Here is a 27,928-nt window from a genome sequence, read left to right as displayed (position 1 = left end):
GGGGGACTGGGAGAGGGGGTGCTGGGGGAGGGGGAGAGGAGAGGGAGAGGGGGTGCTGGGGGAGGGGGAGAGGAGAGGAGGGGCTAGGGGAGGGGGAGGGGAGGGACTGGGAGGGGGGAGAGGTGGCGGTGAGATGGGGTCAGGGGCTGAGGGAGAGGGGGAGACAGAGAGGTCGAGGGGTTCTGGGAGATGTGGAGAGAGGCTGTGAGAGGGGAGCTGCAAGAGGGTGAGGGGGAGAGGAGGCTGTGAGGGGGAGAGAGTGGGAGGGTGGTGGTGAGGGACGAGGTGGTTGGGGGGGAGGGTAAAGGGATTGAGAGGGTAAGAGAGGGGGCAAGGGGCGGGTGGGGACAAGGGGCAGAGGGAGGGGCAGGGGGGAGATAGCGGGAGGGCAAGGGGCAATGGGGGGGCTGAGGGGAGGGGGGAGATGGAGGGAGTGCAAGGGGAAGTGGGGAGCCAAGGGGAGGGGCGGGGGGAGATAGAGGGAGGGTGGGGGGGGGGAGGGGAGGGGGGAGATAGAGGGAGGGTGAGGGGCAGTGGGGGTCCGAGGGGAGGGGAGAATCTAACCGCGCTCTCTGCAGAGCGACAGAATCTGAGCCTTTAGTAACGGACCCTGTCAGCGGAAACTGATAGGAGCAGCTTTCAGCCTTGTCCGGAGTTTGTCGACACTGATTTGTAAAATAGAAATGATCCTTTTTGTAAAGAAGGGGTAGTGTCTCCTGTTTCTAATCTCTGCTTCTTGTCCCGGGGTGGGGTGGGGGGGTGAGGTCAGTGTCTTCTCCCCCCCGACGCTCCTCCTGCAACCAGGGAAGCAGCTATCACGTTTCCTGTTACTTATCCCTGTCACAAATCAGCTTACATTAACACCGCAGTGAAGTTACTGTGAGAATCCCCTAGTCGCCCACACTCCGGCGCCTGTTCGGGTTACACTGATGGAGAATTTAGCACCCTAACCAGCACGTCTTTCAGACCGCGGGAGGGAACCCACGCAGACACGGGGAGAATGTGCACGCTCCACACAGACAGCGATCCAAGCCGGGAATTGAACCCAGGTCCCTAGCGCTGTGAGGCAGCAGCGCTAACCCACTGTGCCGAGACTGGGTGCCTGTGGGATCTTGCTGTGCATAGAACGGCCCCTGTTTGGCTCCCGGAGCTAACAGTTCAAAACCCTCTGTGGGACATCCCGAGGAAAGATATTTTATCAGTGCGCCAAAAGGCATCCCAGTTCGAAACGGGCCTTTAGATTGCGGGATCTTGCTGTTCACAAAATGGCCACCGCGTTCCCCACAGTGGTCACACTTGACACCAAGAAACTCCATTGCTGCGTAAGGACAGTGGAGGGTGGGGTGGGGAGATGTGATTCCCAGTGTGTTTTCACTGGAGTTTGGATTGGCAGCGAGATGGTTTGAGAGCAGACGCTTTGCGGATTTCATTCTGTTACAAGTCCGGATCGGATGCTCCGAGATGTTCTATAACGCTGGCCTGTTGTGTTTTACGCTGAATGTGGCTAGGACGATTGTGAGACGTTTCTCTCCAGGTTCACCTGATCCACGAGGAGCTTTCAAAGAAAATTCCAGCACAGGAACAGGCCCTTCGGCCCTCCTGCACCGACCATGCTGCCCCGACTGAACTGAAACCCCCTACCCTTCCGGGGACCAGATCCCTCTATTCCCATCCTATTCATGGACTTGTCCAGACGCCCCTTAAAACTCACTATCGTATCCGCTTCCACTCCCTCCCCCGGCAGCGAGTTCCAGACACCCACCACCCTCTGTGTAAAAAAATCTGCCTCGTACATCTCCTTTAAACCTCGCACCTTAAACCTGTGCCCCCCTAGTAATTGACTTTGGGAAAAAGCTTCTGACTATCCACTCTGTCCGTGCCTCTCATAATCTTGTAGACTTCTATCAGGTCTCCCCTCAACCTCCGTCACTCCAGTGAGAACAAGCCAAGTTTCTCCAACCTCTCCTCATAGCTAATGCCCTCCATACCAGGCAACATCCTGGTAAATCTTTTCTGTCCCCTCTCCAAAGCCTCCACATCCTTCTGGTAGTGTGGCGACCAGAATTGAGCACTACGTTCCGATTATATTCAAAAACAAAAGTTTAATTAAGAATGTTGTCAACATGTATAGTAAGACACTTAGCAAGAACTTGTAACTACAGACCAGGGACACAGCAACCACAATGATGTCTAACTCTGAAGGAAATATCTCTAAATGTATCCCAAACAAAGCCAGCATCCAATACACAAAACCCTCCGAATAAACACAACATAGCATAGATTAATTAAGGTAGTGGGTGAGCTGCGATCTTGAACTGCCGCAGTCCCGTGTGGTGTAGGTACACCCACAGTGCTGTTAGGGAGGGAGTTCCAGGATTGTGCTTGGACATCAGTCAATCCCCGTGTGTGGTGTAGGTACACCCACAGTGCTGTTAGGGAGGGAGTTCCAGGATTTTGACCCCAGCCACAGTGAAGGAACGGCCGATATATTTCCAAGTCGGGATGGTGAGTGACTCGGAGGGGACTTGCAAGTGATGGTGGTGTTCCCCATGTGTCTTCTACCCCCTGTCCTTCTAGATGGTAGCGGTGGTGGGTTTGGAAGGTGCTGCGGAAGGAGCCTTGGTGAGTCGCTGTGGTGCATCTTGTAAGAACATAAGAACTCAGAGCAGGAATCAGCCATCTGGCCCCTCGATCCCGCTCCGCCATTCAATAAGATCATGGCTGATCTTTTCATGGACTCAGCTCCACTTACCCACCCTGCTCACCATAACCCTTAATTCCTTTACTGTTCAAAAATCTATCTATCCTTGCCTTAAAAACATTCAATGAGGGAGCCTCAACTGGGCAGGGAATTCACAGATTCTCAACCCTTTGGGTGAAGAAGTTCCTCCTCAACTCAGTCCTAAATCTGCTCCCCCTTATTTTGAGGCCATGCCCCCTAGTTCTAGTTTCACCCGCCAGTGGAAACAACTTCCCTGCTTCTATCTTATCGATTCCCTTCATCATCTTATATGTTTCTATAAGATCTCCCCTCATTCTTCTGAATTCCAATGAGTCGAGCCCCAGTCTACTCAGTCTCACCTCATATCCAACCATCTCAACTCCGGAATCACCCTAGTGAATCTCCTCTGCACCCCCTCCAGTGCCAGTATATCCTTTCTCAAGTAAGGAGACCAAAACTGTACACAGTACTCCAGGTGTGGCCTCACCAGCACCTATACAGCTGCAACATAAACTCACTTTTTAAACCTCTATCCCTCTCGCAATGAAGGACAAAATTCCATTTACCTTCTTCACTACCTGCTGCACCTGCAAACCAACTCCTTGAGATTCCTGCACAAGGACACCCAGATCCCTCTGCACATCAGCATGCTGCAATCTTTAACCTTTTAAATAATAGTCCATTTTGCTGATATTCCGACCAAAATGGATGACCTCACATTTACCAACATTGTACTCCGTCTGCCAGGCCCTCGCCCACTCACTGTAGATACACATGGCTGCCACTGTGCGTCGGTGGTGGAGGGAGTGGGTGTTTGTGGTTAGTGTGTCAATCGGGCGGGGCTGCTTTGTCCTGGATGGTGTCGAGCTTCTCCAGTGTTGTTGGAGCCGCACCCATCCAGGCAAGCGGGGAGAATTCCATCACACTCCTTACTTGTGTCCTTGTAGATGGTGGACAGGATTTGGGGAGTCAGGAGGTGAGTTACTCTCCGCAGGATTCCCAGCCTCTGACCTGCTCTGGAAGCCACAGTATTTATATGGCTGGGTCCAGCTCAGTTTCTGGTCAATGGTAACCCCCAGGATGATGATAGTGGGGGGGATTCAGTGATAGTAACCCCCAGAGTGTTGGTAATGGCGGGGGGGGGGGGGGGGGGGGGGGGGGGTGGGGGGAGGTGGATACAGTGATGGTAACCCCCAGGATGTTGATAGTGGGGGGATTCAGTGACGGTAACCCCCAGGATGTTGATAGTGGGGGGGATTCAGTGATGGTAACCCCCAGGATGTTGAAAAGTGGGGGGATTCAGTGACGGTAACCCCCAGGATGTTATAGTGGGGGGGATTCAGTGATGGTAACCCCCAGGATGTTGATAGTGGGGGGGATTCAGTGATGGATACACGCCGGATGTCAGCTGAGAGAAGTTTTTAACCTGGAGGTGTCACACTTTGTCTGAGAAACTGCGAGAGATGAAAGCCTACCTACAGCTGCCTGGTGAGCAGCGCATGACAGGAACTGGAGAAGTGAGTCGATGTGAGGCGAGATATCGCAGAGAGCGTACAAGAAAGGACGAGGAAGGGAGGCTGTGGGGCAATCCCGGAGTGTGGGCGGTAAGCGAGGTCAGGCGAGAGGGAGAGAGTGTGAGAGCTTGACGGGTGTCGGTGAGGGGCGATGATGAACAGTGTGTTTTATGATGACCCGGACATGGAGATGACCATCTCTGACCAGAACCCCATGGACGTGTTTGAGCTGATCCAGAGAATTGGCAGTGGCACCTACGGAGATGTGTTTAAGGTACGTTCAGTTTCCTCCTTGCTCAAGTGAGAAAGTTTTGAAAAGGAGAAGTTGGCAGCTCTCCTCTCTCTCTCTCCCTTCCTCCCTCCCCTCCCTCTCTCTCTCCCTCTCTCTCTCTGCCCTCTCTCTCTCCCCCTCCCTCTGCCCCCTCTCTCCCTCCCTCCCTCTGCCCTTCACTCTCCCTCCCTCTGCCCTTCACTCTCCCTCCCTCTGCCCTTCACTCTCCCTCCCTCTGCCCTTCACTCTCCCTCCCTCTGCCCTCTCTCTCTCCCTCCCTCTGCCCCTCTCTCTCCCTCCCCCTCCCTCTCCCTTCCCTCTGCCCCTCTCTCTCCCTCCCCTCCCCCCCTCTCTCCCCCCCCCCCCTCCCTCCCTCAGCCTCTCTCTCTCTCTCTCCCTCCCTCTATCTCTTGCGATCGCTTGGTCGCTCTCTCGTTTCCGCTTTATATCTCGCTGCTGTTACTTCTCCAATGATACCGATCTTATCTCCTGCTTACACGTCTAACATCTACGCTGCTCAAATCCACCACTCACTTGTGAAACTTCACTCTTGCAAGCTGAGGTTTACAAATCCTTCAGAATCTGAGTGCTGCTGTTAGCTATGACCAGCCTTTCCTACCATCTCAATTAGTGGTTTAAACACCACCCCACACCCCACATGTCCATCCTCCAGACTGACTTCCCCAGGGTGTCGGTGCTGAGGGAGCGCCGCACTGCGGGAGGGTCGGTGCTGAGGGAGCGCCGCACTGCGGGAGGGTCGGTGCTGAGGGAGCGCCGCACTGCGGGAGGGTCGGTGCTGAGGGAGCGCCGCACTGCGGGAGGGTCGGTGCTGAGGGAGCGCCGCACTGCGGGAGGGTCGGTGCTGAGGGAGCGCCGCACTGCGGGAGGGTCGGTGCTGAGGGAGCGCCGCACTGCGGGAGGGTCGGTGCTGAGGGAGCGCCGCACTGCGGGAGGGTCGGTGCTGAGGGAGCGCCGCACTGCGGGAGGGTCGGTGCTGAGGGAGCGCCGCACTGCGGGAGGGTCGGTGCTGAGGGAGCGCCGCACTGCGGGAGGGTCGGTGCTGAGGGAGCGCCGCACTGCGGGAGGGTCGGTGCTGAGGGAGCGCCGCACTGCGGGAGGGTCGGTGCTGAGGGAGCGCCGCACTGCGGGAGGGTCGGTGCTGAGGGAGCGCCGCACTGCGGGAGGGTCGGTGCTGAGGGAGCGCCGCACTGCGGGAGGGTCGGTGCCGAGGGAGCGCCGCACTGCGGGAGGGTCGGTGCCGAGGGAGCGCCTCACTGCGGGAGGGTCGGTGCCGAGGGAGCGCCGCACTGTCGGGGAGGGTCGGTGCCGAGGGGGTGCCGCACTGTCGGGGAGGGTCAGTGCTGAGGGGGGTGCCGCACTGCGGGAGGGTCGGTGCTGAGGGAGCGCCGCACTGCGGGAGGGTCGGTGCTGAGGGAGCGCCGCACTGCGGGAGGGTCGGTGCTGAGGGAGCGCCGCACTGCGGGAGGGTCGGTGCTGAGGGAGCGCCGCACTGCGGGAGGGTCGGTGCTGAGGGAGCGCCGCACTGCGGGAGGGTCGGTGCTGAGGGAGCGCCGCACTGCGGGAGGGTCGGTGCTGACGGAGCGCCGCACTGCGGGAGGGTCGGTGCTGAGGGAGCGCCACACTGTGGGGAGGTGCTGTCTTTCAGGATGAGATATTAAACTGAGGCTCCGTCTGCCCTCTCGGGGGGGGGAGCAAAAGATCCCACGGCCTCTGTTGGAAGTAGAATTGGGTTATGGGAGTTCTCCCCTTGTCCTGTGGCCAACGTTAACCCCTCAAACCAACATCGGTAAGCGTGTGGGATCTTGCTGTGTTTAGAATAGTGTTGTGCAAATCCATTAAGGGTCACGACCCTGGTCAGTAGCCAGCGAGCATCATTGACATGGTTGGATATTGGCTGAAGGACCCCTCTGGGTGATGCACGCTGCAGTCAAATAGCTGACTCGCATTTTACTGGCTGTATCTTGTACCCAGTTGGGTAGGGTATGATCACGGTGGCAGAGAAACCCTCCCCAGACACACACACACACACACACCCATTCTCATCCTTGGAAGGGGCAGACAGAACGGAGGACAAGATTCAGAAATCCTCACCACTCGCTGCAGTGGGGCTGATTCGGAGGATTTATTAAGGAAAAGACTTCCAGAGGTTCCATCCCAGCACCATGTGGAATGCTCGAGACACATCTTCCAAAGCTCAGTCAAAGAGTTTGACCTTAAGGAACATCTTAAAGGGGGAGAGGAGAGGGTCAGGGAGGGCAGGGTTAGCACTGCTGCTTCACAGCTCTGGGGACCCGGGTTCGATTCCCGGCTCGGGTCACTGTCTGTGTAGAGTTTGCACATTCTCCACGTGTCTGTGTGGGTTTCCTCCGGGTGTTCCGGTTTCCTCCCACAGTCCAAAGATGTGTGGATTAGGTTGATTGGCCGTGCTAAAATTGCCCCTTAGTGTCCTGATGCCTGGGTTAGAGGGATAAGTGGGTATGGTATGTAGTGATATGGGGGTAGGGCCTGGGTGGGATTGCGGTCAGTGCAGACTCGATGGGCCGAAGGGTCTCTTTCTGCACTGCAGGGTTCTGTGAAGTTCTATGAAGGAATTCCAGAGTTTAGGGCCCCCTCAGGCAGCTGAAGGCACGGTCGCCAATAGCGGAGCGATGGGAATCGGGGGACGAGAGAGAGGCCGGAATTGGAGAACGCAGAGATCTCGGAGGGTTGTAGGGGCTGGAGGGGGTTACAGAGATAGGGAGGGGGTATAAGGTGTTGGAGGAGGTTACAGGGGATAGGGAGGGGAGTGTAGGGGCTGGAGGTGGTTACAGACATAGGGAGGGGGCTGGAGGAGGTTACAGAGATGGGGAAGGGGCTGGAGGAGGTTACTGAGGTAGGGAGGGGGCTGGAGGAGGTTACTGAGGTAGGGAGGGGGCTGGAGGAGGTTACTGAGGTAGGGAGGGGGCTGGAGGAGGTTACTGAGGTAGGGAGGGGGCTGGAGGAGGTTACTGAGGTAGGGAGGGGGCTGGAGGAGGTTACAGAGATAGGGATGGGACTGGAGGAGGTTACAGAGATGGGGAGAGGACTGGAGGCGGTTACAGAGATGGGGAGGGGACTGGAGGAGGTTACAGAGATGGGGAGGGGGCTGGAGGAGGTTACAGAGATGGGGAGGGGGCTGGAGGAGGTTACAGAGATGGGGAGGGGGCTGGAGGAGGTTACAGAGATAGGGAGGGGGCTGGAGGAGGTTACAGAGATAGGGAGGGGACTGGAGGAGGTTACAGAGATAGGGAGGGGACTGGAGGAGGTTACAGAGATGGGGAGGGGACTGGAGGAGGTTACAGAGATAGGGAGGGGGCTGGAAAGTCTGGGATGGGCTGAAGAGTCGGAAGGGTGGAATGTGGGGGAGAACTGTCGGGATGAGCTGGGATAGTTGGATCTGGTGGGAATGCAGAAATGTAGAGAATTGAGTCAGTGACATTTTAGTAAAAGTGAAAGTGTGAGTTCCCTTTGACAGCGGCAGGTAGCCGAGTTAAATCTGACACAATAACATTGAGAGTGGAACAGGAAGCCTGTCCCGTGTCATCCTGTTGGTTTGGGTTTGTTTGACAGTGTGTGACACTGAGACACACACAGCGGGAACCCAGACTGTGAGGGAGGGAGTCCCCACTGCTGTGTGGCCAAATTCCTGATCCCCGGGGAACCGATGGCCTGGTGGTATTATCGCTAGACTATTAATCCAGAAACTCAGCGAACGTTCTGGGGGACCCGGGTTCGAATCCCACCCACGGCAGATGGTGGAATTTAAATTCAGTAAAAATTATCTGGGATTAAGAATCTACTGATGACCCATTGTGGGAAAAACCCATCCGGTTCCCTTTAGGGAAGGAAATCTGCCGTCCTTACCCCGGTCTGGCCTACATGTGACTCCAGAGACACAGCAATGTGGGTGACTCTCAACTGCCCCTCCAAGGGGTAACTAGGGATGGGCAATAAATGCTGGTCCAGCTGGCGACACCCGTGTCGCAGGAAATGAATTACAAAAAACTCCCATCACTGAATCATACCGTGCAGAAGAGGCCCTTTGGCCCATCCAGTCTGCATTGAAACACCTGAACTCCCATCTAATCCCACTTGCCAGCCTGTGGTCCATAGCCCTGAATGTTATGATGTGCCAAGTGCTCATCCAGGTACTTTGTAAAGGATGTGGGACATCCCGCCTCCACCACCCTCCCAGACAGGGCATTCCAGACCCTCACCACCCTCTGGGTAAAGAAAGGTTTTCCTCAAATCCCCCCCTCGATTTCCCACCCCTCACTTTTAACCCGTGTCCCCGTGTAACTGACTCTTCAACTAAGGGGGTACAGCTGCCCCCTGTCCACCCTGTCCCTGCCCCTCATAATCTTGAACACCTCGATCAGGACACCCCCCTCAGTCCTCTCTGCTCTGGAGAAAACAACCCAAGCCTATCCAACCTCTCTTCATAACTCAAACGCTCCATCCCAGGCAGCGTCCTGTTGAATCTCTCCTCTGCACCCCACACTCTTCCTGTAATGTGGAGACCAGAACTGTACACAGTGCTCCAGCTGTGGCCTCACTAAAGTTCGATACAACTCCATCACGACCTCTCTGCTTCTGTGATCCATACCCCCATGGTTAAAGGCAAGTTGCCTTTTTCAGCACCCTACAGACCCGCCTTTTCCACCTTCAGAGATCTGTGGACAAACACGCCAAGGCCCCTTTGTCCCACAGAACTTTTTTTTTAAGGTTTATTTGTATTCGTGTCACAAGTAAGGCTTACATTAACACTGCAATGAAGCGAAATCCCCTAGTCGTCGCACTCTGGCACCTGTTCAGGTTACACTGAGGGAGAATTTTGTACCTGACCAGCACGTCTTTCGGACTGTGGGAGGAAACCGGAGCACCCGGAGGAAACCCACGCAGACATGGGGAGAATGTGCAGACTCCACACAGACAGTGACCCGAGCCAGGAATCGAACCCGGGTCCCTGGCGCTGTGAGGCAGCAGTGCTAATCCAGTGTGCTAAGACTAGGTGGTTGCAGGTTCTTGCTAGGATTCGAACCCGGGTCCCTAGCAAACCCCCCACCACTTGCCTGGGCTTACAAACTCTCACTCTATGTCCTGTGTGGAGACAATACACATCTTAACCTGTGCTTAACCCTCTCTTCACTCACATTGTCTGTACCTTTAAGACCTTATTACCTGTACAGACTCACATTCCAACCATTATTCTGTAAATTGAGTTTGTGTCTTTATATACCCTGTTTGTGATCAGAACTCCCCACTCACCTGATGAAGGGGCAGCACCCCGAAAGCTGGTGGTGTTTGTTACCAAATAAACCTGTTGGACTTTAACCTGGTGTTGTGAGACTTCTGCTGTGAGGGAGCAGTGCTAACCCACGGTGCTGAGACCTCACTCCCTCCCACTCACTCCGCACCTCCTTCCCCCCCACTCACTCCGGAACTCCTTCCCCCCACTCACTCCGCACCTCCTTCCACCCCACTCACTCCGCACCTCCTTCCCCCCCCACTCACTCCGCACCTCCTTCCCCCCCACTCACTCCGCACCTCCTTCCCCCCCACTCACTCCGCACCTCCTTCCCCTCTCTCCTGATGATACTGGCTCTCAATGCCCGCGATGGTCTCACAAAGAACAAAAACAGCCTGGGAAACAGGCCCTTCGGCCCAACGAGCCCGCGCCGTCATCCCAACACCGCCAGTCTCCCCCTCCACCCATGACCCTTGTCTAATGTTTTATGGCCATCCACATTGAGGGAAAACTAATTTAGGGACAATTTATTCCTGCCAATCAGCCTAACAGCACATCTTTGGGGTGTGGGAGGAAACCGGAGCACCCGGAGGAAACCCACGCAAGCACAGGGAGAATGCGCAAACTCCCACAGACACCGGCCCAAATCCATGTGTCTGCACAGCAATCAGTGATAGTCACTGAGCTGTCAACTTGCCCAGTATCTGGTCCGGTTTAGGCACACACTAACGACATGAAGCACGAGGCCAATCTCGAACAACCAAGAGCAGCCCCAGTACGACCCATCGCGTGTATGCCCCTCGTTGGACAACAAGGCGGACCGACTTAAAACCTGTGAATGAAAAGAAAAAAAAGACATTATTATTGTACCATATCCATTTACCTCACTAGGGACGACCCTTATTTAAAACAATCTCCTATATCCACCCATCTCCAACCCACTCGTGCCTGTCTAAGTTACTCTTAAATGACTCTAGTGTGTTTGCCTCCACCACCTTGCTTGGCAGAGCATTCCATACCCCCACTACCCTCTGGGTGAAAAACCTCCCTTTAATATCTGTGTTGTACCTCTCCCCCCCCCGGCCAGTTATTCACAGCTATTCAACCAGTAGGGGCATCGCTGGAGTCAGAGCGGGGGTTGATCTCCCCGCCTGCCCTCTCCAGTTGGCCCAGGTGCCTAAGCAGCAAGCACACCATTGGAAGCAGTGGGGGGACCCTGACTCGAATGCTCCCTCCCACCCCGACAAACTCAGGCCACTGGGTGTGGTCAGACAGCCCAGCAGAGGCCGAGGGATGGTGGCTTGGTGCAATTTTCCTGCCCACCAACCCGCCTTGCCAAGAACCTTTCTCAATCTTCCTTCCTGAAGTTTCACAAAACAAGACTGAGCAAGGGAGCAAGTGGCCCTGTGCGACCGTGTGACTTTGGCATGTTTCATCAGTGCGTCACGTGTGTGTCACGTGGACGTACGTCGCCCTAGAAATTGAGTACAAAGAAAATTCCAGCACAGGAACAGGCCCTTCGCCCCCTCCTGCACCGACCATGCTGCCCCGACTGAACTAAAACCCCCTACCCTTCCAGGGACCATATCCCTCTACACCTGGAGTACTGGGTACTCTTTTGGTCTCCTTACTTGAGAAAGGATATACTGGCACTGGAGGGGGTGCAGAGGAGATTCACTAGGGTGATTCCGGAGTTGAGAGGATTGGATTATGAGGAGAGACTGAGTAGACTGGGACTATACTCATTGGAATTCAGAAGAATGAGGGGAAATATTATAGAAACATATAAGATTATGAAGGGAATCGATAAGATAGAAGCAGGGAGGTTGTTTCCACTGGTGGGTGAAACTAGAACTAGGGGGCATGGCCTCAAAATAAGAGGGAGCAGATTTAGGACTGAGTTGAGGAGGAACTTCTTCACACAAAGGGTTGTGAATCTGTGGAATTCCCTGCCCAGTTGAGGCTCCCTCATTGAATGTTTTTAAGGCAAGGATGGATAGATTTTTGAACAGTAAAGGAATTAAGGGTTATGGTGAGCGGGCGGGTAAGTGGAGCTGAGTCCATGAAAAGATCAGCCATGATCTTATTGAATGGCGGAGCAGGATCGAGGGGACAGATGGCCGACTCCTGCTCCTAGTTCTTATGTTATTCCCATCCTATTCATGTATTTGTCAAGATACTGCTAAAACTCACTATCGTATCCGCTTCCACTCCCTCCCCCGGCAGCGAGTTCCAGGCACCCACCACCCTCTGTGTAAAAAACTTGCCTCGTACATCTCCTTTAAACCTTGCCCCTCGCACCTTAAACCTGTGCCCCCCCCCTAGTAATTGACTCTTCCACCCTGGGAAAAAGCCTCTGACTATCCACTCTGTCCTTCATAATCTTGTAGACTTCTATCAGGTCTCCCCTCAACCTCCGTCACTCCAGTGAGAACAAACCAAGTTTCTCCAACCTCTCCTCATAGCTAATGCCCTCCATACCAGGGCAACATCCTGGTAAATCTTTTCTGTCCCCTCTCCAAAGCCTCCACATCCTTCTGGTAGAGCTGGTGGATGTGGTGTTTCTTGATTTTCAGAAGGCGTTTGACAAGGTACCTCACAAGAGGTTATTACAGAAGGTCAGGGGACATGGAGTTGGGGGTAGGGTGTTAGCGTGGATAGAGGATTGGCTGTCAAATAGGAGGCAGAGAGTGGGGGTCAATGGGTGCTATTCAGATTGGAGGTTGGTGACTAGTGGAGTGCCCCAGGGGTCGGTGCTGGGGCCTCAGCTATTTACCATTTATATAGATGATCTGGAGGAGGGAACCGAGTGTATGGTGTCGAAATTTGCTGATGACACCAAGATTCGTGGAACGGCAAATTGTGCGAGGGTGTGGAGAGTCTGCAGAAGGATCTAGATAGGCTGGGCAAATGGGCCAGGAACTGGCAAATGGAATTTAATGTTGGCAAATGTGAGGTTGTCCACTTTGGTAGGAATAATGGTAGGAAGGACTATTACTTACGTGGTGAAAAACTGCAGCAGGCGACGGTGCAGAGGGACCTCGGGGTCCTTGTGCATGAGTCGCAAAAACCCAGCCTGCAGGTGCAGCAGGTGGTCAGGAAGGCGAATGGGATGCTGGCCTTCGTAGCGAGGGGGATTGAATATAAAAGTAGGGAGGTCTTGCTGCAGCTGTATAGGGCGCTGGTGAGGCCGCAGCTGGAGTACTGTGTGCAGTTTTGGTCGCTGCACCTGCGCAAGGATATTTTGGCCTTGGAGGGAGGGCAGAGGAGGTTTACTAGGCTGATACCGGAGTTGAGGGGGTTGAGCTATGAGGAGAGGCTGAATAAGCTAGGCTTGTACTCGTTAGAGTTTAGAAGAATGAGGGGAGATCTCATTGAGACGTATAAGATGTTGAATGGGATGGATAGGATAGAGGTGGAGAGGCTCTTCCTGCTCAGAAAGGACAGTAGGACTAGGGGGCACAGCCTCAAGATAAAGGGGGGGCGGTTTAGAACGGAGTTGAGGAGGAACTTCTTCACTCAAAGGGTGGTGAATCTCTGGAATTCTCTGCCCGTTGAAGTGGTGGAGGCTGCCTCGCTCAATATTTTTAAGACGTGGGTTGATAGGTTTTTGATAAGCGAGGGGATTAAGGGTTATGGGGAGAGGGCGGGAATGTGGAACTGAGCCACGACAGATCAGCCATGATCTTATTGAATGGCGGGGCAGGCTCGAGGGGCTAGATGGCCTACTCCTGCTCCTATTTCTTATGTTCTTATGTAGTGTGGTGACCAGAATTGAACACTATATTCCAAGTGCGGCCTAACTAAGGTTCTATAAAGCTGCAACATGACTTGCCAGCATTTAAACCCAATGGGAAAGGTTGTGTAGATAGTTTGAGTCATGTTGAGATCGAAAAGGAGGAGGTATAGGGATGCTTGAGAAACATTAAGGGATATACCCCAGAATACTGAGAGAGACAAGGGTGGAAATTGTTGGGGCTTTGAGAGAAATCTTTGTATCCTCACTGGCTACAGGAGAGTTTCCAGAAGTCCCATGTGTACTGGGAGGTGTAGAAATGGCTTCACCTTGACTGCGATGGCCCGGTGTAACAGCCCATTAACCATTCACACAACCTCATGCCTACCAGTGGGCATTCCACTTGGAGACAGGAGGCCCCAGAACCTTCAGCCTGCCCCTTTCCCAGAGGGCAGACTCCCCCCCGGACCCGGGTTCGACTCCCGGCTCGGTTCACTGGTCTGTGCGGAGCCTGCACGTTCTCCCCGTGTCTGCGTGGGTTTCCTCCGGGTGCTCCGGTCTCCTCCCACAGTCCGAGAGACGTGCTGGGTTAGGGTGCATTGGGCCGTGCTAAATCCTCCCTCAGTGTATCCCAAACAGGAGTGTGGGGGACTAGGGGATTTTCACAGTAACTTGATTGCAGTGTTGGTGTAAGCCTACTTGTGACACTGATAAATAAACTTCATTGCGGTGTTAATGTGAGCCCACTTGTGACACCAATAAATAAAGTTTTAAACTTCAGGGGCGCGGTGCCAGAATATCTCAGCAACACCCTCAATGTCAGTACTCGCAGGGGGAGAGGGGAACAGTACAGTCAGGGCTGTACAGAATACCATCGCTACAGGCGCGATCGACTGTCCCCCAGACGCGGATCGCAGCAGGGGAAGGAATGTGGGAATGGACACGGCCCTGCTGATAGACAGACAGAGCTGCAGATTCTCTGACACACTCATGCTGGCAACGGGTACAGGAAGTCCCACTTCAGTAACACCTGTGGTTTTCCTGTAGCCTGTACTTCTAAAATTTCACTGTTATTGACAGAACAGCCCAGTGTCAGTTACAAAAGACACACCTCCCCCCGCCAAACGCGGCGAGCGAATTCGAAAGCTTATTTATTACTGTCACAAGTAAGGCTTACATTAACACTACAATGAAGTTACTGTGAAAACCCCCCCAGTCGCCGCACTGCTGTTCGGGTTACACTGAGGGTGAATTTAGCACCCTAACCCAGCACGTCTTTCGGACCGTGGGACGAAACCGGAGCATCCGAGTCGGACACTCGAGAGGAACTTTCCAGCGGTTATTGGATAGGCACGTGGAGCACTCCAGAATGATAGGGAGTGGGATAGACTGATCTTGGGTTTGGGACATAGCTCGGCACAACATCGAGGGCCGAAGGGCCCGTACTGTGCTGTAATGTTCTGTGGTTCTGTATGTTTCATCCGGAGTAAACCCACGCAGACACGGGGAGAATGTGCAGACTCCACACAGACGGAGACCCAAGCCGGGAATCGAACCCGGGTCCCTGGCGCTGTGAGGCTGCAATGCTAACCCACTGTGCCACTGTGTTGCCCCTATTCTACAGGGAAAACAGACATTTTTACTCCAACACCTTTCATTCTGAATCTAAACCCGGGCTGGACCTGTCCTGGGAGTGTTTGATGGGGGGGACAGTGTAGAGGGAGCTTTACTCTGTATCTAACCCCGTGCTGTACCTGTCCTGGAGTGTTTGATGGGGGGACAGTGTAGAGGGAGCTTTACTCTGTATCTAACCCCGTGCTGTACCTGTCCTGGGAGTGTTTGATGGGGACAGTGTAGAGGGAGCTTTACTCTGTATCTAACCCCGTGCTGTACCAGTCCTGGGAGTGTTTGATGGGGGACAGTGTAGAGGGAGCTTTACTCTGTATCTAACCCCGTGCTGTACCTGTCCTGGGAGTGTTTGATGGGGGGCACAGTGTAGAGAGAGCTTTACTCTGTATCTAACCCCGTGCTGTACCTGTCCTGGGAGCGTTTGATGGGGGGGACAGTGTAGAGGGAACTTTACTCTGTATCTAACCCCGTGCTGTACCTGTCCTGGGAGTGTTTGATGGGGGGACAGTGTAGAGGGAGCTTTACTCTGTATCTAACCCCGTGCTGTACCTGTCCTGGGAGTGTTTGATGGGGGACAGTGTAGAGGGAGCTTTACTCTGCATCTAACCCTGTGCTGTACCTGTCCTGGGAGTGTTTAATGGGGGACAGTGTAGAGGGAGCTTTACTCTGTATCTAACCCCGTGCTGTACCTGTCCTGGGAGTGTTTGATGGGGGGACAGTGTAGAAGAAGCTTTACTCTGTATCTAACCCCGTGCTGTCCCTGTCCTGGGAGTGTTTGATGGGGGGACAGTGTAGAAGAAGCTTTACTCTGTATCTAACCCCGTGCTGTACCTGTCCTGGGAGTGTTTGATGGGGGACAGTGTAGACGGAGCTTTACTCTGTATCTAACACCGTGCTGTACCTGTCCTGGGAGTGTTTGATGGGGGGACAGTGTAGAGGGAGCTTTACTCTGTATCTAACCCCGTGCTGTACCTGTCCTGGGAGTGTTTGATGGGGGACAGTGTAGAGGGAGCTTTACTCTGTATCTAACCCTGTGCTGTACCTGTCCTGGGAGTGTTTGATGGGGGACAGTGTAGAGGGAGCTTTACTCTGTATCTAACCCCGTGCTGTACCTGTCCTGGGAGTGTTTGATGGGGGACAGTGTAGAGGGAGCTTTACTCTGTATCTAACCCCGTGCTGTCCCTGTCCTGGGAGTGTTTGATGGGGACAGTGCGATAGAGGCCGTGGGATCTTTTACCCCCACCCCGAGAGTTCAGATGGAGCCTCAGTTTAATGTCTCATCCTGAAGGACAGCACCTCCCCAACAGTGCGGCGCTCCCTCGGCACTGACCCTCCCGCAATGCGACGCTCCCTCGGCACCGACCCTCCCGCAGTGCGGCGCTCCCTCGGCACCGACCCTCCCACAGTGCGGCACTCCCTCAGCACCGACCCTCCTGCAGTGCGGCGCTCCCTCGGCACCGACCCTCCCACAGTGCGGCGCTCCCTCGGCACCGACCCTCCCACAGTGCGGCACTCCCTCAGCACCGACCCTCCCGCAGTGCGGCGCTCCCTCGGCACCGACCCTCCCACAGTGCGGCGCTCCCTCGGCAGCGACCCTCCCGCAGTGCGGCGCTCCCTCGGCACCGACCCTTCTGTTCCTGTGCTGTACTGTTCTTTGTTCTCCACTGACCTGCCGAAGGAGCAGTGCTCCAAAAGCTCGTGTTTCCAAATAAACCTGTTGGACTTTAACCTGGTGCGGTGAGACTTCTCACTGTCCCTGCCCCAATCAAATGTTGCAATCTCCACATCATGGCTTACTTTCCTTTGTTCTATTTATTATTGTCACAAGTAGGTTTACATCAACACTGCAATGAAGTTACTGTGAAAATCCCGTCGGCGCCACACTCCGGCGCTTGTTTAGGTTACACTGAGGGAGTATTTAGCATGGCCAATGCAGCCTAACCAGCACGTCTTTCGGACTGTGGGAGGAAACCGGAGCAGCCGAAGGAAACCCACGCAGACATGGGGAGAACGTGCAGACTCCCACACAGACAGTGACCCGAGGCGGGAATCGAACCTGGGCCCCTGGCGCTGTGAGGCAGCAGTGCTAACCTCCAGAGGGGGAGAGGAGGAAAATGTATTTTTTTGCGAGTTGTTGTGATCTGGAAGGTGCTGCCTGAAAAGGCAGTGGAAACAGATTCAATAGGAACTTTCAAAAGGGGGGAGAGACACTGGGAAAGGAGAGATTTCCAGGGCTGTGGGGGGAAGGAGGGGGAGGAGGGAGTAATTGGATGGATCTTTCAAAGCGGTAGCACAGGAAGGGTGGGCTGAATGGCCTCCTGTGTTTCATAAGAAGGGGGAGGTCAAAATAGCGTAAAGTGTGATCAAAATGCAGAGATCAGTATTGCTATATTGAAGTCAATTGATTGTTAATGGGATTGCACTGTGCAGACTGGGGCAACCCAGCCGTCCCATCAGTAGTATTCCCTTTGTGAAAGATAACACCAGGCCTGTTGATACACCAAACCTCCTCCTGTTCCAGCAGGCACTGTCTCCCTCGGTGTGTGAGCTGGGCCCCGCTGCACAGACGTTATACAACACAGGAAATCTGTCACAGAGGTGCCAAGGGAAACCACAATTCTCTTAACGGAACCGCGACTCCACCCTCCCACACTCACAGCTTCAGAACGTGTGAAACACAACCCATCCAACTCCCACCCTCCGAAACAGGATGTTCTCAGAACACAGCACCATGCAAATCCCATCATTCCCAGGACAGGTACAGCACGGGGTTAGATACAGAGTAAAGCTCCCTCTACACTGTCCCCCCATCAAACACTCCCAGGACAGGTACAGCACGGGGTTAGATACAGAGTAAAGCTCCCTCTACACTGTCCCCATCAAACACTCCCAGGACAGGTACAGCACGGGGTTAGATACAGAGTAAAGCTCCCTCTACACTGTCCCCCCATCAAACACTCCCAGGACAGGTACAGCACGGGGTTAGATACAGAGTAAAGCTCCCTCTACACTGTCCCCCCATCAAACACTCCCAGGACAGGTACAGCACGGGGTTAGATACAGAGTAAAGCTCCCTCTACACTGTCCCCCATCAAACACTCCCAGGACAGGTACAGCACAGAGTTAGATACAGAGTAAAGCTCCCTCTACACTGTCCCCCATCAAACACTCCCAGGACAGGTACAGCACGGGGTTAGATACAGAGTAAAGCTCCCTCTACACTGTCCCCCGTCAGACACTCCCAGGACAGGTACAGCACGGGGTTAGATACAGAGTAAAGCTTCCTCTACACTGTCCCCCCCCATCAAACACTCCCAGGACAGGGACAGCACAGGGTTAGATACAGAGTAAAGCTCCCTCTACACTGTCCCCCCATCAAACACTCCCAGGACAGGTACAGCACGGGGTTAGATACAGAGTAAAGCTCCCTCTACACTGTCCCCCCCATCAAACACTCCCAGGACAGGTACAGCACGGGGTTAGATACAGAGTAAAGCTCCCTCTACACTGTCCCCCCCATCAAACACTCCCAGGACAGGTACAGCACGGGGTTAGATACAGAGTAAAGCTCCCTCTACACTGTCCCCCATCAAACACTCCCAGGACAGGGACAGCACGGGGTTAGATACAGAGTAAAGCTCCCTCTACACTGTCCCCCCATCAAACACTCCCAGGACAGGGACAGCACGGGGTTAGATACAGAGTAAAGCTCTCTCTACACTGTCCCCCCATCAAACACTCCCAGGACAGGTACAGCACGGGGTTAGATACAGAGTAAAGCTCCCTCTACACTGTCCCCCATCAAACACTCCCAGGACAGGTACAGCACGGGGTTAGATACAGAGTAAAGCTCCCTCTACACTGTCCCCCCATCAAACACTCCCAGGACAGGTACAGCACGGGGTTAGATACAGAGTAAAGCTCTCTCTACACTGTCCCCCCATCAAACACTCCCAGGACAGGGACAGCACGGGGTTAGATACAGAGTAAAGCTCCCTCTACACTGTCCCCCATCAAACACTCCCAGGACAGGTACAGCATCACCTCAGGACATCTCAAAATGTGTCACCCACACTGAAGGAGTTTTGTTTTTAAGTGTGCTGCCTGTTGTAACGTGGGAAAGGCAGCAGCCAATTTACACACAGCACGATCCCACACACAGCAATGTGATCATCACCCGGATCAGCCGTTTTCTTTGCTTGAATCGATTGTGGATTAGGTCTGGAGTGTGGGAGACCTCGGCTGATGCCCTGCGATATTTCCCGCGAGGATTGTGGTGGGATTTATTGGGTGATGTGTGTCACAGGGAGACCAGTTCACCCACGGACCGGGCTGCTGCGACTAAACTATCACCACAACAGGAAGCAAGAGCGTTTGTTTAATCGCAGGATGGAGGGTGGGGACTCGATATTCCTTCCATTTGATCCAATCCCCGTGCCTTTTCCCTGCTCTGGATATGAGAATTTCCACCCTGTCTGGGTCGGGAACCTCCCTCCTGGCTGTGTCCCCATGGACGAGACGGGGAAGAGGGTGAGGGAATGGGTTTGGTTAGCCATCCGGGGCTGTCTCTAGAATGTGTGTACAACAGTCACGGCTCAAGTTCCTTCTGTCAGAGGGAGGTTGTGCCGTCAAGACAGTCTTACTCACCACTGGCTCCTCCCTTGTTGCAACAGTGCACTGACCTTCCTGTTCTTGCCACTGCACCAGCAGAAGTGTATCAAATTTCCGACACTATGGTTAAGAGAGCCCCATCAACGCCTCTACTTTCTCAGGAGATGTGTCCGCTACGACTCCCATCAACTTTTACAGATGTCCCATAGAAAGCATTCTTTCTGGTTGTATCACAGCTTGGTCTGGGCTCCTGCTCTGCCCAAGACCACAAGGAACTACAAAAGGGTCGTGAATGTAGCCCAGTCCATCACACAAACCAGCCTCCCATCCATTGACTCCGTCTACACTTCCCACTGCCTTGGGAAAAGCAGCCAGCATCATTAAGGACCCCCACGCATCCCAGACATTCTCTCTTCCATCTTCTTCCGTCAGGAAAAAGATACAAAAGTCTGAGGTCCCATACCGACCGACTCAAGAACAGCTTCTTCCTGCTGCTGTCAGACTTTTGAATGGACCTACCTCGCATTAAGTTGATCTTTCTCTACACCCTAGCTGTGACTGTAATACTACATCCTGCACCCTCTCCTTGTTCACTCACTTGTTCAGGTGCCCCAGGTCGTACAGCAGCCACAGCAGGTGCTAAAAAGGAAGGAAAAACACAGAAATTAATCCCAGATCCCACTCACTCGGAAATACCCTTCCGAAATCTCCCCACCTTTCATCGTAACACCATCTTCCTTACCCGGCCAGCGGGGGGGAGAACGTGGGACTCACCCCCACGGCGGGGGGAGTGGGGGAGAGTGTGGGACTCGCTCCCACGGGGGGGGAGTGGGGGGAGAATGTGGGACTCGCTCCCACGGGGGGAGTGGGGGAGAATGTGGGACTCGCTCCCACGGGGGGGGAGTGGGGGGAGAATGTGGGACTCGCTCCCACGGGGGGGGAGTGGGGGGAGAATGTGGGACTCGCTCCCACGGGGGGGGAGTGGGGGGAGAATGTGGGACTCGCTCCCACGGGGAGTGGGGGAGAATGTGGGACTCGCTCCCACGGGGAGTGGGGGAGAATGTGGGACTCGCTCCCATGGGGAGTGGGGGAGAATGTGGGACTTGCTCCCACGGGGAGTGGGGGAGAATGTGGGACTCACTCCCATGGGGAGTGGGGGAGAATGTGGGACTCGCTCCCACGGGGAGTGGGGGAGAATGTGGGACTCGCTCCCACGGGGGGGAGTGGGGGGAGAATGTGGGACTCGCTCCCACGGGGGGAGTGGGGGAGAATGTGGGACTCACTCCCACGGGGGGGGAGTGGGGGGAGAATGTGGGACTCGCTCCCACGGGGAGTGGGGGAGAATGTGGGACTCGCTCCCACGGGGAGTGGGGGAGAATGTGGGACTCGCTCCCATGGGGAGTGGGGGAGAATGTGGGACTTGCTCCCACGGGGAGTGGGGGAGAATGTGGGACTCACTCCCATGGGGAGTGGGGGAGAATGTGGGACTCGCTCCCACGGGGAGTGGGGGAGAATGTGGGACTCGCTCCCACGGGGGGGGAGTGGGGGGAGAATGTGGGACTCGCTCCCACGGGGGGGGAGTGGGGGGAGAATGTGGGACTCGCTCCCACGGGGAGTGGGGGAGAATGTGGGACTCGCTCCCACGGGGAGTGGGGGAGAATGTGGGACTTGCTCCCACGGGGGGAGTGGGGGAGAATGTGGGACTCGCTCCCACGGGGAGTGGGGGAGAATGTGGGACTCGCTCCCATGAATGCTATCAGACTTTTGAATGCACTTACTTCGTATTAAGTTGATCTTTCTCTACACCCTCGCTGTGACTGTAACACTACATTCTGCACCCTCTCCTTTCCTTCTCTGTGAATGGTATGCTTTGTCTGTATAGCGCGCAAGAAACAATACTTTTCACTGTATCCCAATACACGTGACAATAATAAATCAAATCAAATCAAATCCCCACTGCTGGCCGGGTGAGAATGCTACACTCACATAACCATCGAGTGTGCAGACATGGCAAATACACTCCCGCGCCAGGAGTAATTCAGATAGAAGGCATCTCCTCTCACGACACGATGGCACAGTGGGTTAGCGCTGCTGCCTCACAGCGCCAGGGACCCGGGTTCGATTCCCGGCTTGGGTCACTGTCTGTGTGGAGTCTGCACGTTCTCCCCATGTCTGCGTGAGTTTCCTCCGGGTGCTCCGGTTTCCTCTCACAGTCCGACAGACGTGCTGGTTAGGGTGCGTTGGCCGTGCTAAATTCTCTCTGTGTTACCCGAACAGGTGCCGGAGTGTGGCAACTAGGAGATTTCACAGTAAATACGCAGTGTTAATGTAAGCCTTACTTGCGACAATAATAAGTAAACTTTACTCAAAGACTCCTGTTCATTGATCAGAAAATATACGGGAGAGATTGTTAAAAAGCCACGGAAAGGAGGAGGCCATTCGGCCCTTCGAGCCTGCTCTCCCATTCATTTTGATCATGGCTGATCATCAAATTCAATATCCTGATCCCCCCCCATATCCCTCGATCCCTTTAGCCCCAAGAGCGATATCTAATTCCTTCCTGAAATCACACAACGTTTTGGCCTCAACTACTTTCTGTGGGAGTGAATCCCACCGCTCTCTGGGTGAAGAAATTTCTCCTCACCTCAGCTCTAAAAGGTTTACCCCTTATCCTCAAACTATCACCCCCCCTAGTTCTGGACTCCTCCCACCATCAGGAACATTCTTTCTGAATCTACCCTGTCTAACCCTGTTAGAATTTTATAAGTTTCTATCAGATCCCCTCTCACTCTTCTAAACTCCAGTTTAGATGTTGGCAAAATGCTCAAAAACAAAACTCAGAATTTATGTAGCACCTTTAACATCATGAGAGTAATTGTCAAACAGGATATAGTCCCCTGTCACGCCTGCGGCACTGTGGGAGGGTCAGTGCTGAGGGAGCGCCGCAGTGTGGGAGGGTCGGTGCTGAGGGAGCGCCGCAGTGTGGGAGGGTCAGTGCTGAGGGAGCGCCGCACTGTGGGAGGGTCGGTGCTGAGCGAGCGCCGCAGTGTGGGAGGGTCGGTGCTGAGGGAGCGCCGCAGTGTGGGAGGGTCGGTGCTGAGGGAGCGCCGCAGTGTGGGAGGGTCGGTGCTGAGGGAGCGCCGCAGTGTGGGAGGGTCGGTGCTGAGGGAGCGCCGCACTGTGGGAGGGTCGGTGCTGAGGGAGCGCCGCACTGTGGGAGGGTCGGTGCTGAGGGAGCGCCGCACTGTGGGAGGGTCGGTGCTGAGGGAGCGCCGCACTGCGGGAGGGTCGGTGCTGAGGGAGCGCCGCACTGTGGGAGGGTCGGTGCTGAGGGAGCGCCGCACTGTGGGAGGGTCGGTGCTGAGGGAGCGCTGCACTGTGACCCTAAAGCCTTGTTTGTTGGGCTATTTTGGGAGCCCCGAGGTTTTAGTCTGAATGTGTGTGTCTGGAGTTTAGGGATAGTTTACATGGCCCCCCTGCCCCGGGGCTGATGTGTACAGTTCCTTGTGTTAACTGTAATCTCCTCTGTTCTCCAGGCTCGTAACATGGAGACCAGTGAACTTTCTGCGGTGAAGGTCATCAAACTGGATCCTGGTGAGTGCAGGTTCAATAACAACGGTTGGTAAACAAAGTCTCCGCGATACTGGTTAACCAGCGGACAACTCAACCAGGTTCGAGTCTGTCTCGTGGCACAGCACATGTCCAATGCAGGCCCAACACAGTCCAGCACAGGTCCAATGCAGGCCCAACACAGTCCAGCACAGGCCCAATGCAGGCCCAACACAGTCCAGCACAAGTCCAACGCAGGCCCAACACAGTCCAGCACAGGTCTAACACAGGCCCAGCACGGGTCCAACACAGACGCAGCACAGGCCCAACACAGTCCAGCACAGGTCCAACGCAGGCCCAAGACAGTCCAGCACAGGTCCAATGCAGGTCCAGCATAGCCCCAGTGCAGGTCCAGCACAAGCCCAACACAGCCCCAGCACGGGTCCAACTCAGGCGCAGCACAGGCCCTACACAGTCCAGCACAGGTCCAATGCAGGCTCAATATAGACCCAACACAGGCCCAGCACAGGTCAGCACAAGCTCAACACAGGCCCAGCACAGACCCCTATCAGACTGTCGGAGCTTCATGAGTGAAACGAGATTGTACACCTGGAGATTTTCCAGTCAGGACAGAAGTATCACTCAGCTATCCCTGTGTGATAGCAGAGACTAACACTGCTCAGGGAACTCACAACCCGCCACCTCTACCATCTAGAAGGACAAGGGGCAGCAGACACATGGGGAACACCACCACCTGCAAGTTCCCCCTCCGAGTCACTCACCATCCCGACTTGGAAATATATCGGCCGTTCCTTCACTGTGGCTGGGGTCAAAATCCTGGAACTCCCTCCCTAACAGTGCTGTGGGTGTACCTACACCACACGGGGTGTGCTGCGGGTTCAAGATGGCGGCTCACCCACAGGATATACACTGATGCACCTGAATTTGCTCCGTTCTCTCCGCAGGTGACGATATCTCTTCCCTTCAGATGGAGATTACGATGATGAAAGGTTGTAAACACAAGAATATTGTTGCATTTTTTGCCAGTTATTATAGGTGAGTGGAATCACGCAGTACCCCACCCCCCCAACCACAGTGCAGCGCTCCCTCAGCGCTGACCCTCCCACAGTGCGGCACTCCCTCAGCACTGACCCTCCCACAGTACGGCACTCGCTCAGCACTGACCCTCCCACAGTACGGCGCTCCCTCAGCACTGACCCTCCCACAGTGCGGCGCTCCCCAGCACTGACCCTCCCACAGTGCGGCACTCCCTCAGCACTGACCCTCCCACAGTGCGGCGCTCCCTCAGCACTGACCCTCCCACAGTGCGGCGCTCCCTCAGCACTGACCCTCCCACAGTGCTGCGTCCCTCAGCACTGACCCTCCCACAGTGCTGCGTCCCTCAGCACTGACCCTCCCACAGTGCGGCGCTCCCTCAGCACCGACCCTCCCACAGTGCGGCGCTCCCTCAGCACCGACCCTCCCACAGTGCGGCGCTCCCTCGGCACTGACCCTCCCACAGTGCGGCGCTCCCTCGGCACTGACCCTCCTACAGTGCGGCGCTCCCTCAGCACTGACCCTCTGATGGGCTCTGAGTAATGTGTTGGCCCTTTCACAGCCCCCTGGACCTGACCCCTCTCTCTCTCTCTCTCTCTCTCGGTGTGATACGATTCTGTGCAGTGACAGAGTGTCTGAATGCGTCACACTGTTTGGTTAGCTGTAGCTTTTGGTTGAGGGGGTGGGGGGACAGAGGTGACCTGGCCATTCCTTAATGTCCTCTCATTTGTTAATTATCCTCCAGGAATAACCGGATGTGGATTTGTATGGAATACTGTGGGGGAGGATCCCTACAGGATATCTACCAGAGTAAGTCATTACCATTGGAGACTGTGTACAGCAGGCCTGAAGTGGCAGAATGGCCTCCTGCTGTGCATGAATTATTTTATGACCCATCCAAAGTGCTACAAGGGTGGATGGCAACCTTAAGCAGTGTTTTGAAATAGCAAGGAGAATGGGAGAGAGAGCGAGGCAGAATGGGAGAGAGAGCGAGGCAGAAGTGGAGGGAGAGAGCGAGGCAGAGGGGGAGAGAGAAAGAGTGAGGCAGAGGGAGGGTTGGAGCGAGGCAGAGGGGGAGATCGAGTTAGTGGGAGGGAGAGCCAGGCAGCGAGGTTTAGGGAGGGAATTCCAGGCAGCTGAAGGTCCGGCTGGCAATGGCAGAGCGATGGGTACTGGGGGTTACTTCACAGGCCGGAATTGGAGGAGCACAGAGATCTTGGAGTGTTGTAGGGACTGGAGGAGGTTACAGAGATAGGGAGGGGGGTGTAGGGGCTGGAGGAGGTTACAGAGACAGGGAGGGGGGTGTAGGGACTGGAGGAGGTTACAGAGGTAGGGAGGGGGGTATAGGGGCTGGAGGAGGTTACAGAGATGGGGATGGGGTGTAGGGGCTGGAGGAGGTTACAGAGATAGGGAGGGGATTTGAAATGCGGACACTAGCAGACCAGGGGCAGATGGATGTCAGGGAAGGTGTGAGGGGCGACGAGATTCTGATCACGCGGATACCCTGGTCTGGGATCGATATGGATTTCTTTAGTATCCTGTGCTGTCTAGAACAGAGCAGACAATGTCTGAGTGTGTTTGAGTAGCGATTGTCTGCCCTAGTCTACACTTGAGTGAGAGTGATTGCAGTTAGCGTGATGGAGACAGGGAATAAGATGCTATCACTGTATCCAGTTGCCATGTAGATCTCAATTGGTTTCTATCCTGCAATTTCCTCTTCCTCACAGTTACCGGCCCCTTGACTGAGAAACAAATTGCCTACATCTGCAGAGAAACGCTACAGGTAAGCACTCACACATCCAACTCACAATCAGGGTAGTCACTGTCCGAGGGTATGTTTGATGGGGGGACAGTGTTAGAGGGAGCTTTACTCTGTATCTAACCCCGTGCTGTACCTGTCCTGGGAGTGTTTGATGGGGGGACAGTGTAGAGGGAGCTTTACTCTGTATCTAACCCCGTGCTGTACCTGTCCTGGGAGTGTTTGATGGGGGACAGTGTAGAGGGAGCTTTACTCTGTATCTAACCGCGTGCTGTACCTGTCCTGGGAGTGTTTGATGGGGACAGTGTAGAGGGAGCTTTACTCTGTATCTAACCCCGTACTGTACCTGTCCTGGGAGTGTTTGATGGGGGGACAGTGTAGAGGGAGCTTTACTCTGTATCTAACCCCGTGCTGTACCTGTCCTGGGAGTGTTTGATGGGGGGACAGTGTAGAGGGAGCTTTACTCTGTATCTAACCCCGTGCTGTACCTGTCCTGGGAGTGTTTGATGGGGGACAGTGTAGAGGGAGCTTTACTCTGTATCTAACCCCGTGCTGTACCTGTCCTGGGAGTGTTTGATGGGGGGGACAGTGTAGAGGGAGCTTTACTCTGTATCTAACCCTGTGCTGTACCTGTCCTGGGAGTGTTTGATGGGGGACGGTGTAGAGGGAGCTTTATTTAGTATGCACTTGTATACGAAGTGATTCCATTCTCCTTAACGCATTGTTTAAATTTGTGATTTGAAGGGACTCCAATATCTTCACGGGAATGGGAAAATGCATCGAGATATTAAGGTAAATGTGGAGAGAGTGATCATCTGGTGTAAGTATCTGTCCTGGGTGGGTTCTCAATATTACACACTGCAGGAAGATCCTCAGGCAAGGAATTAGCCGCAGTTACTCTGGGTTGGTCAGGGTGAAGGAGAGTGGCGAATGTTACTTCTGATTCTTATCCAGAATCATGGACATCAGGATGAGGACATTCAGCCCATCCTTCCTGTGCTAGCTTTATCCAGTTACTCCCCCCTGCTCTTTCCTCCACAGGCCTGTAAATCTCTCCTTTTCCAGTATCTTCCCCCTTTTGAAAGTTCCTATTGAATCTGCTTCCACCGCCCTTTCAGGCAGCGCCTTCCAGATCACAACAACTCGCAAAAAAAGCATTCTCCTCATCTCCCCCTCTGGTTCTTTCCCCGATTCTCTTCAATCTGTATCCCCTCCACCTGTGGTTCCCCACCCTCCTGACACTGGGAAACACTTTCTCCTTATTCACTCGATCCAAACCCTTCCAGATTCTGAACATCTCGATTCAATCTCCCCCGAACCTTCTCGAGGAGTGGAGAGTTGGTAAGTTGGGTCCTTTTTCATCACACCATCACACTCCTGTAGATGGTGGACAGGATTTGGGGAGTCAGGAGGTGAGTTACTCTCCACAGGATTCCCAGCCTCTGACCTGCTCTGGGAGCCACAGTATTTATATGGCTGGGTCCAGCTCAGTTTCTGGTCAATGGTAACCCCCAGGATGTTGATAGTGGGGGGGATTCAATGATGGTAACCCCCACGATGTTGATAGTGGGGGGATTCAGTGATGGTGACCCCCAGGATGTTGATAGTGGGGGGGATTCAGTGATGGTAACCCCCAGGATGTTGATAGTGGGGGGATTCAGTGATGGTAACCCCCAGGATGTTGATAGTGGGGGGATTCAGTGATGGTGACCCCCAGGATGTTGATAGTGGGGGGGGATTCAGTGATGGTAACCCCCAGGATGTTGATAGTGGGGGGATTCAGTGATGGTAACC

General features: G+C 54.5%; 1 protein-coding gene across 5 annotated transcripts in view; it reads left to right on the top strand.

Moving 5' to 3' along the window:
• Positions 1-4,082: 4,082 nt before the first annotated feature.
• LOC145337975 (mitogen-activated protein kinase kinase kinase kinase 2-like) overlaps positions 4,083-27,928 on the top strand; it is a 67,746-nt gene continuing 43,900 nt past the window's right edge. For all 5 annotated transcript variants that reach the window (XM_080182759.1, XM_080182757.1, XM_080182758.1 and 2 more), the window contains exons 1-6: positions 4,083-4,510; positions 23,307-23,364; positions 24,285-24,375; positions 25,121-25,185; positions 26,103-26,158; positions 26,879-26,926. In XM_080182759.1, coding sequence (XP_080038885.1) covers positions 4,388-4,510; positions 23,307-23,364; positions 24,285-24,375; positions 25,121-25,185; positions 26,103-26,158; positions 26,879-26,926 — 441 coding nt within the window. In that variant the 5' untranslated portion in view covers positions 4,083-4,387. The remainder of the gene's footprint in view (positions 4,511-23,306; positions 23,365-24,284; positions 24,376-25,120; positions 25,186-26,102; positions 26,159-26,878; positions 26,927-27,928) is intronic.

This window comes from Carcharhinus amblyrhynchos, unplaced genomic scaffold, assembly GCF_965287045.1.
Source record: "Carcharhinus amblyrhynchos unplaced genomic scaffold, sCarAmb.v2.hapA scaffold_87, whole genome shotgun sequence".
NCBI lineage: Eukaryota > Metazoa > Chordata > Chondrichthyes > Carcharhiniformes > Carcharhinidae > Carcharhinus > Carcharhinus amblyrhynchos.
This window is presented reverse-complemented; position numbering and strand designations above follow the sequence as displayed.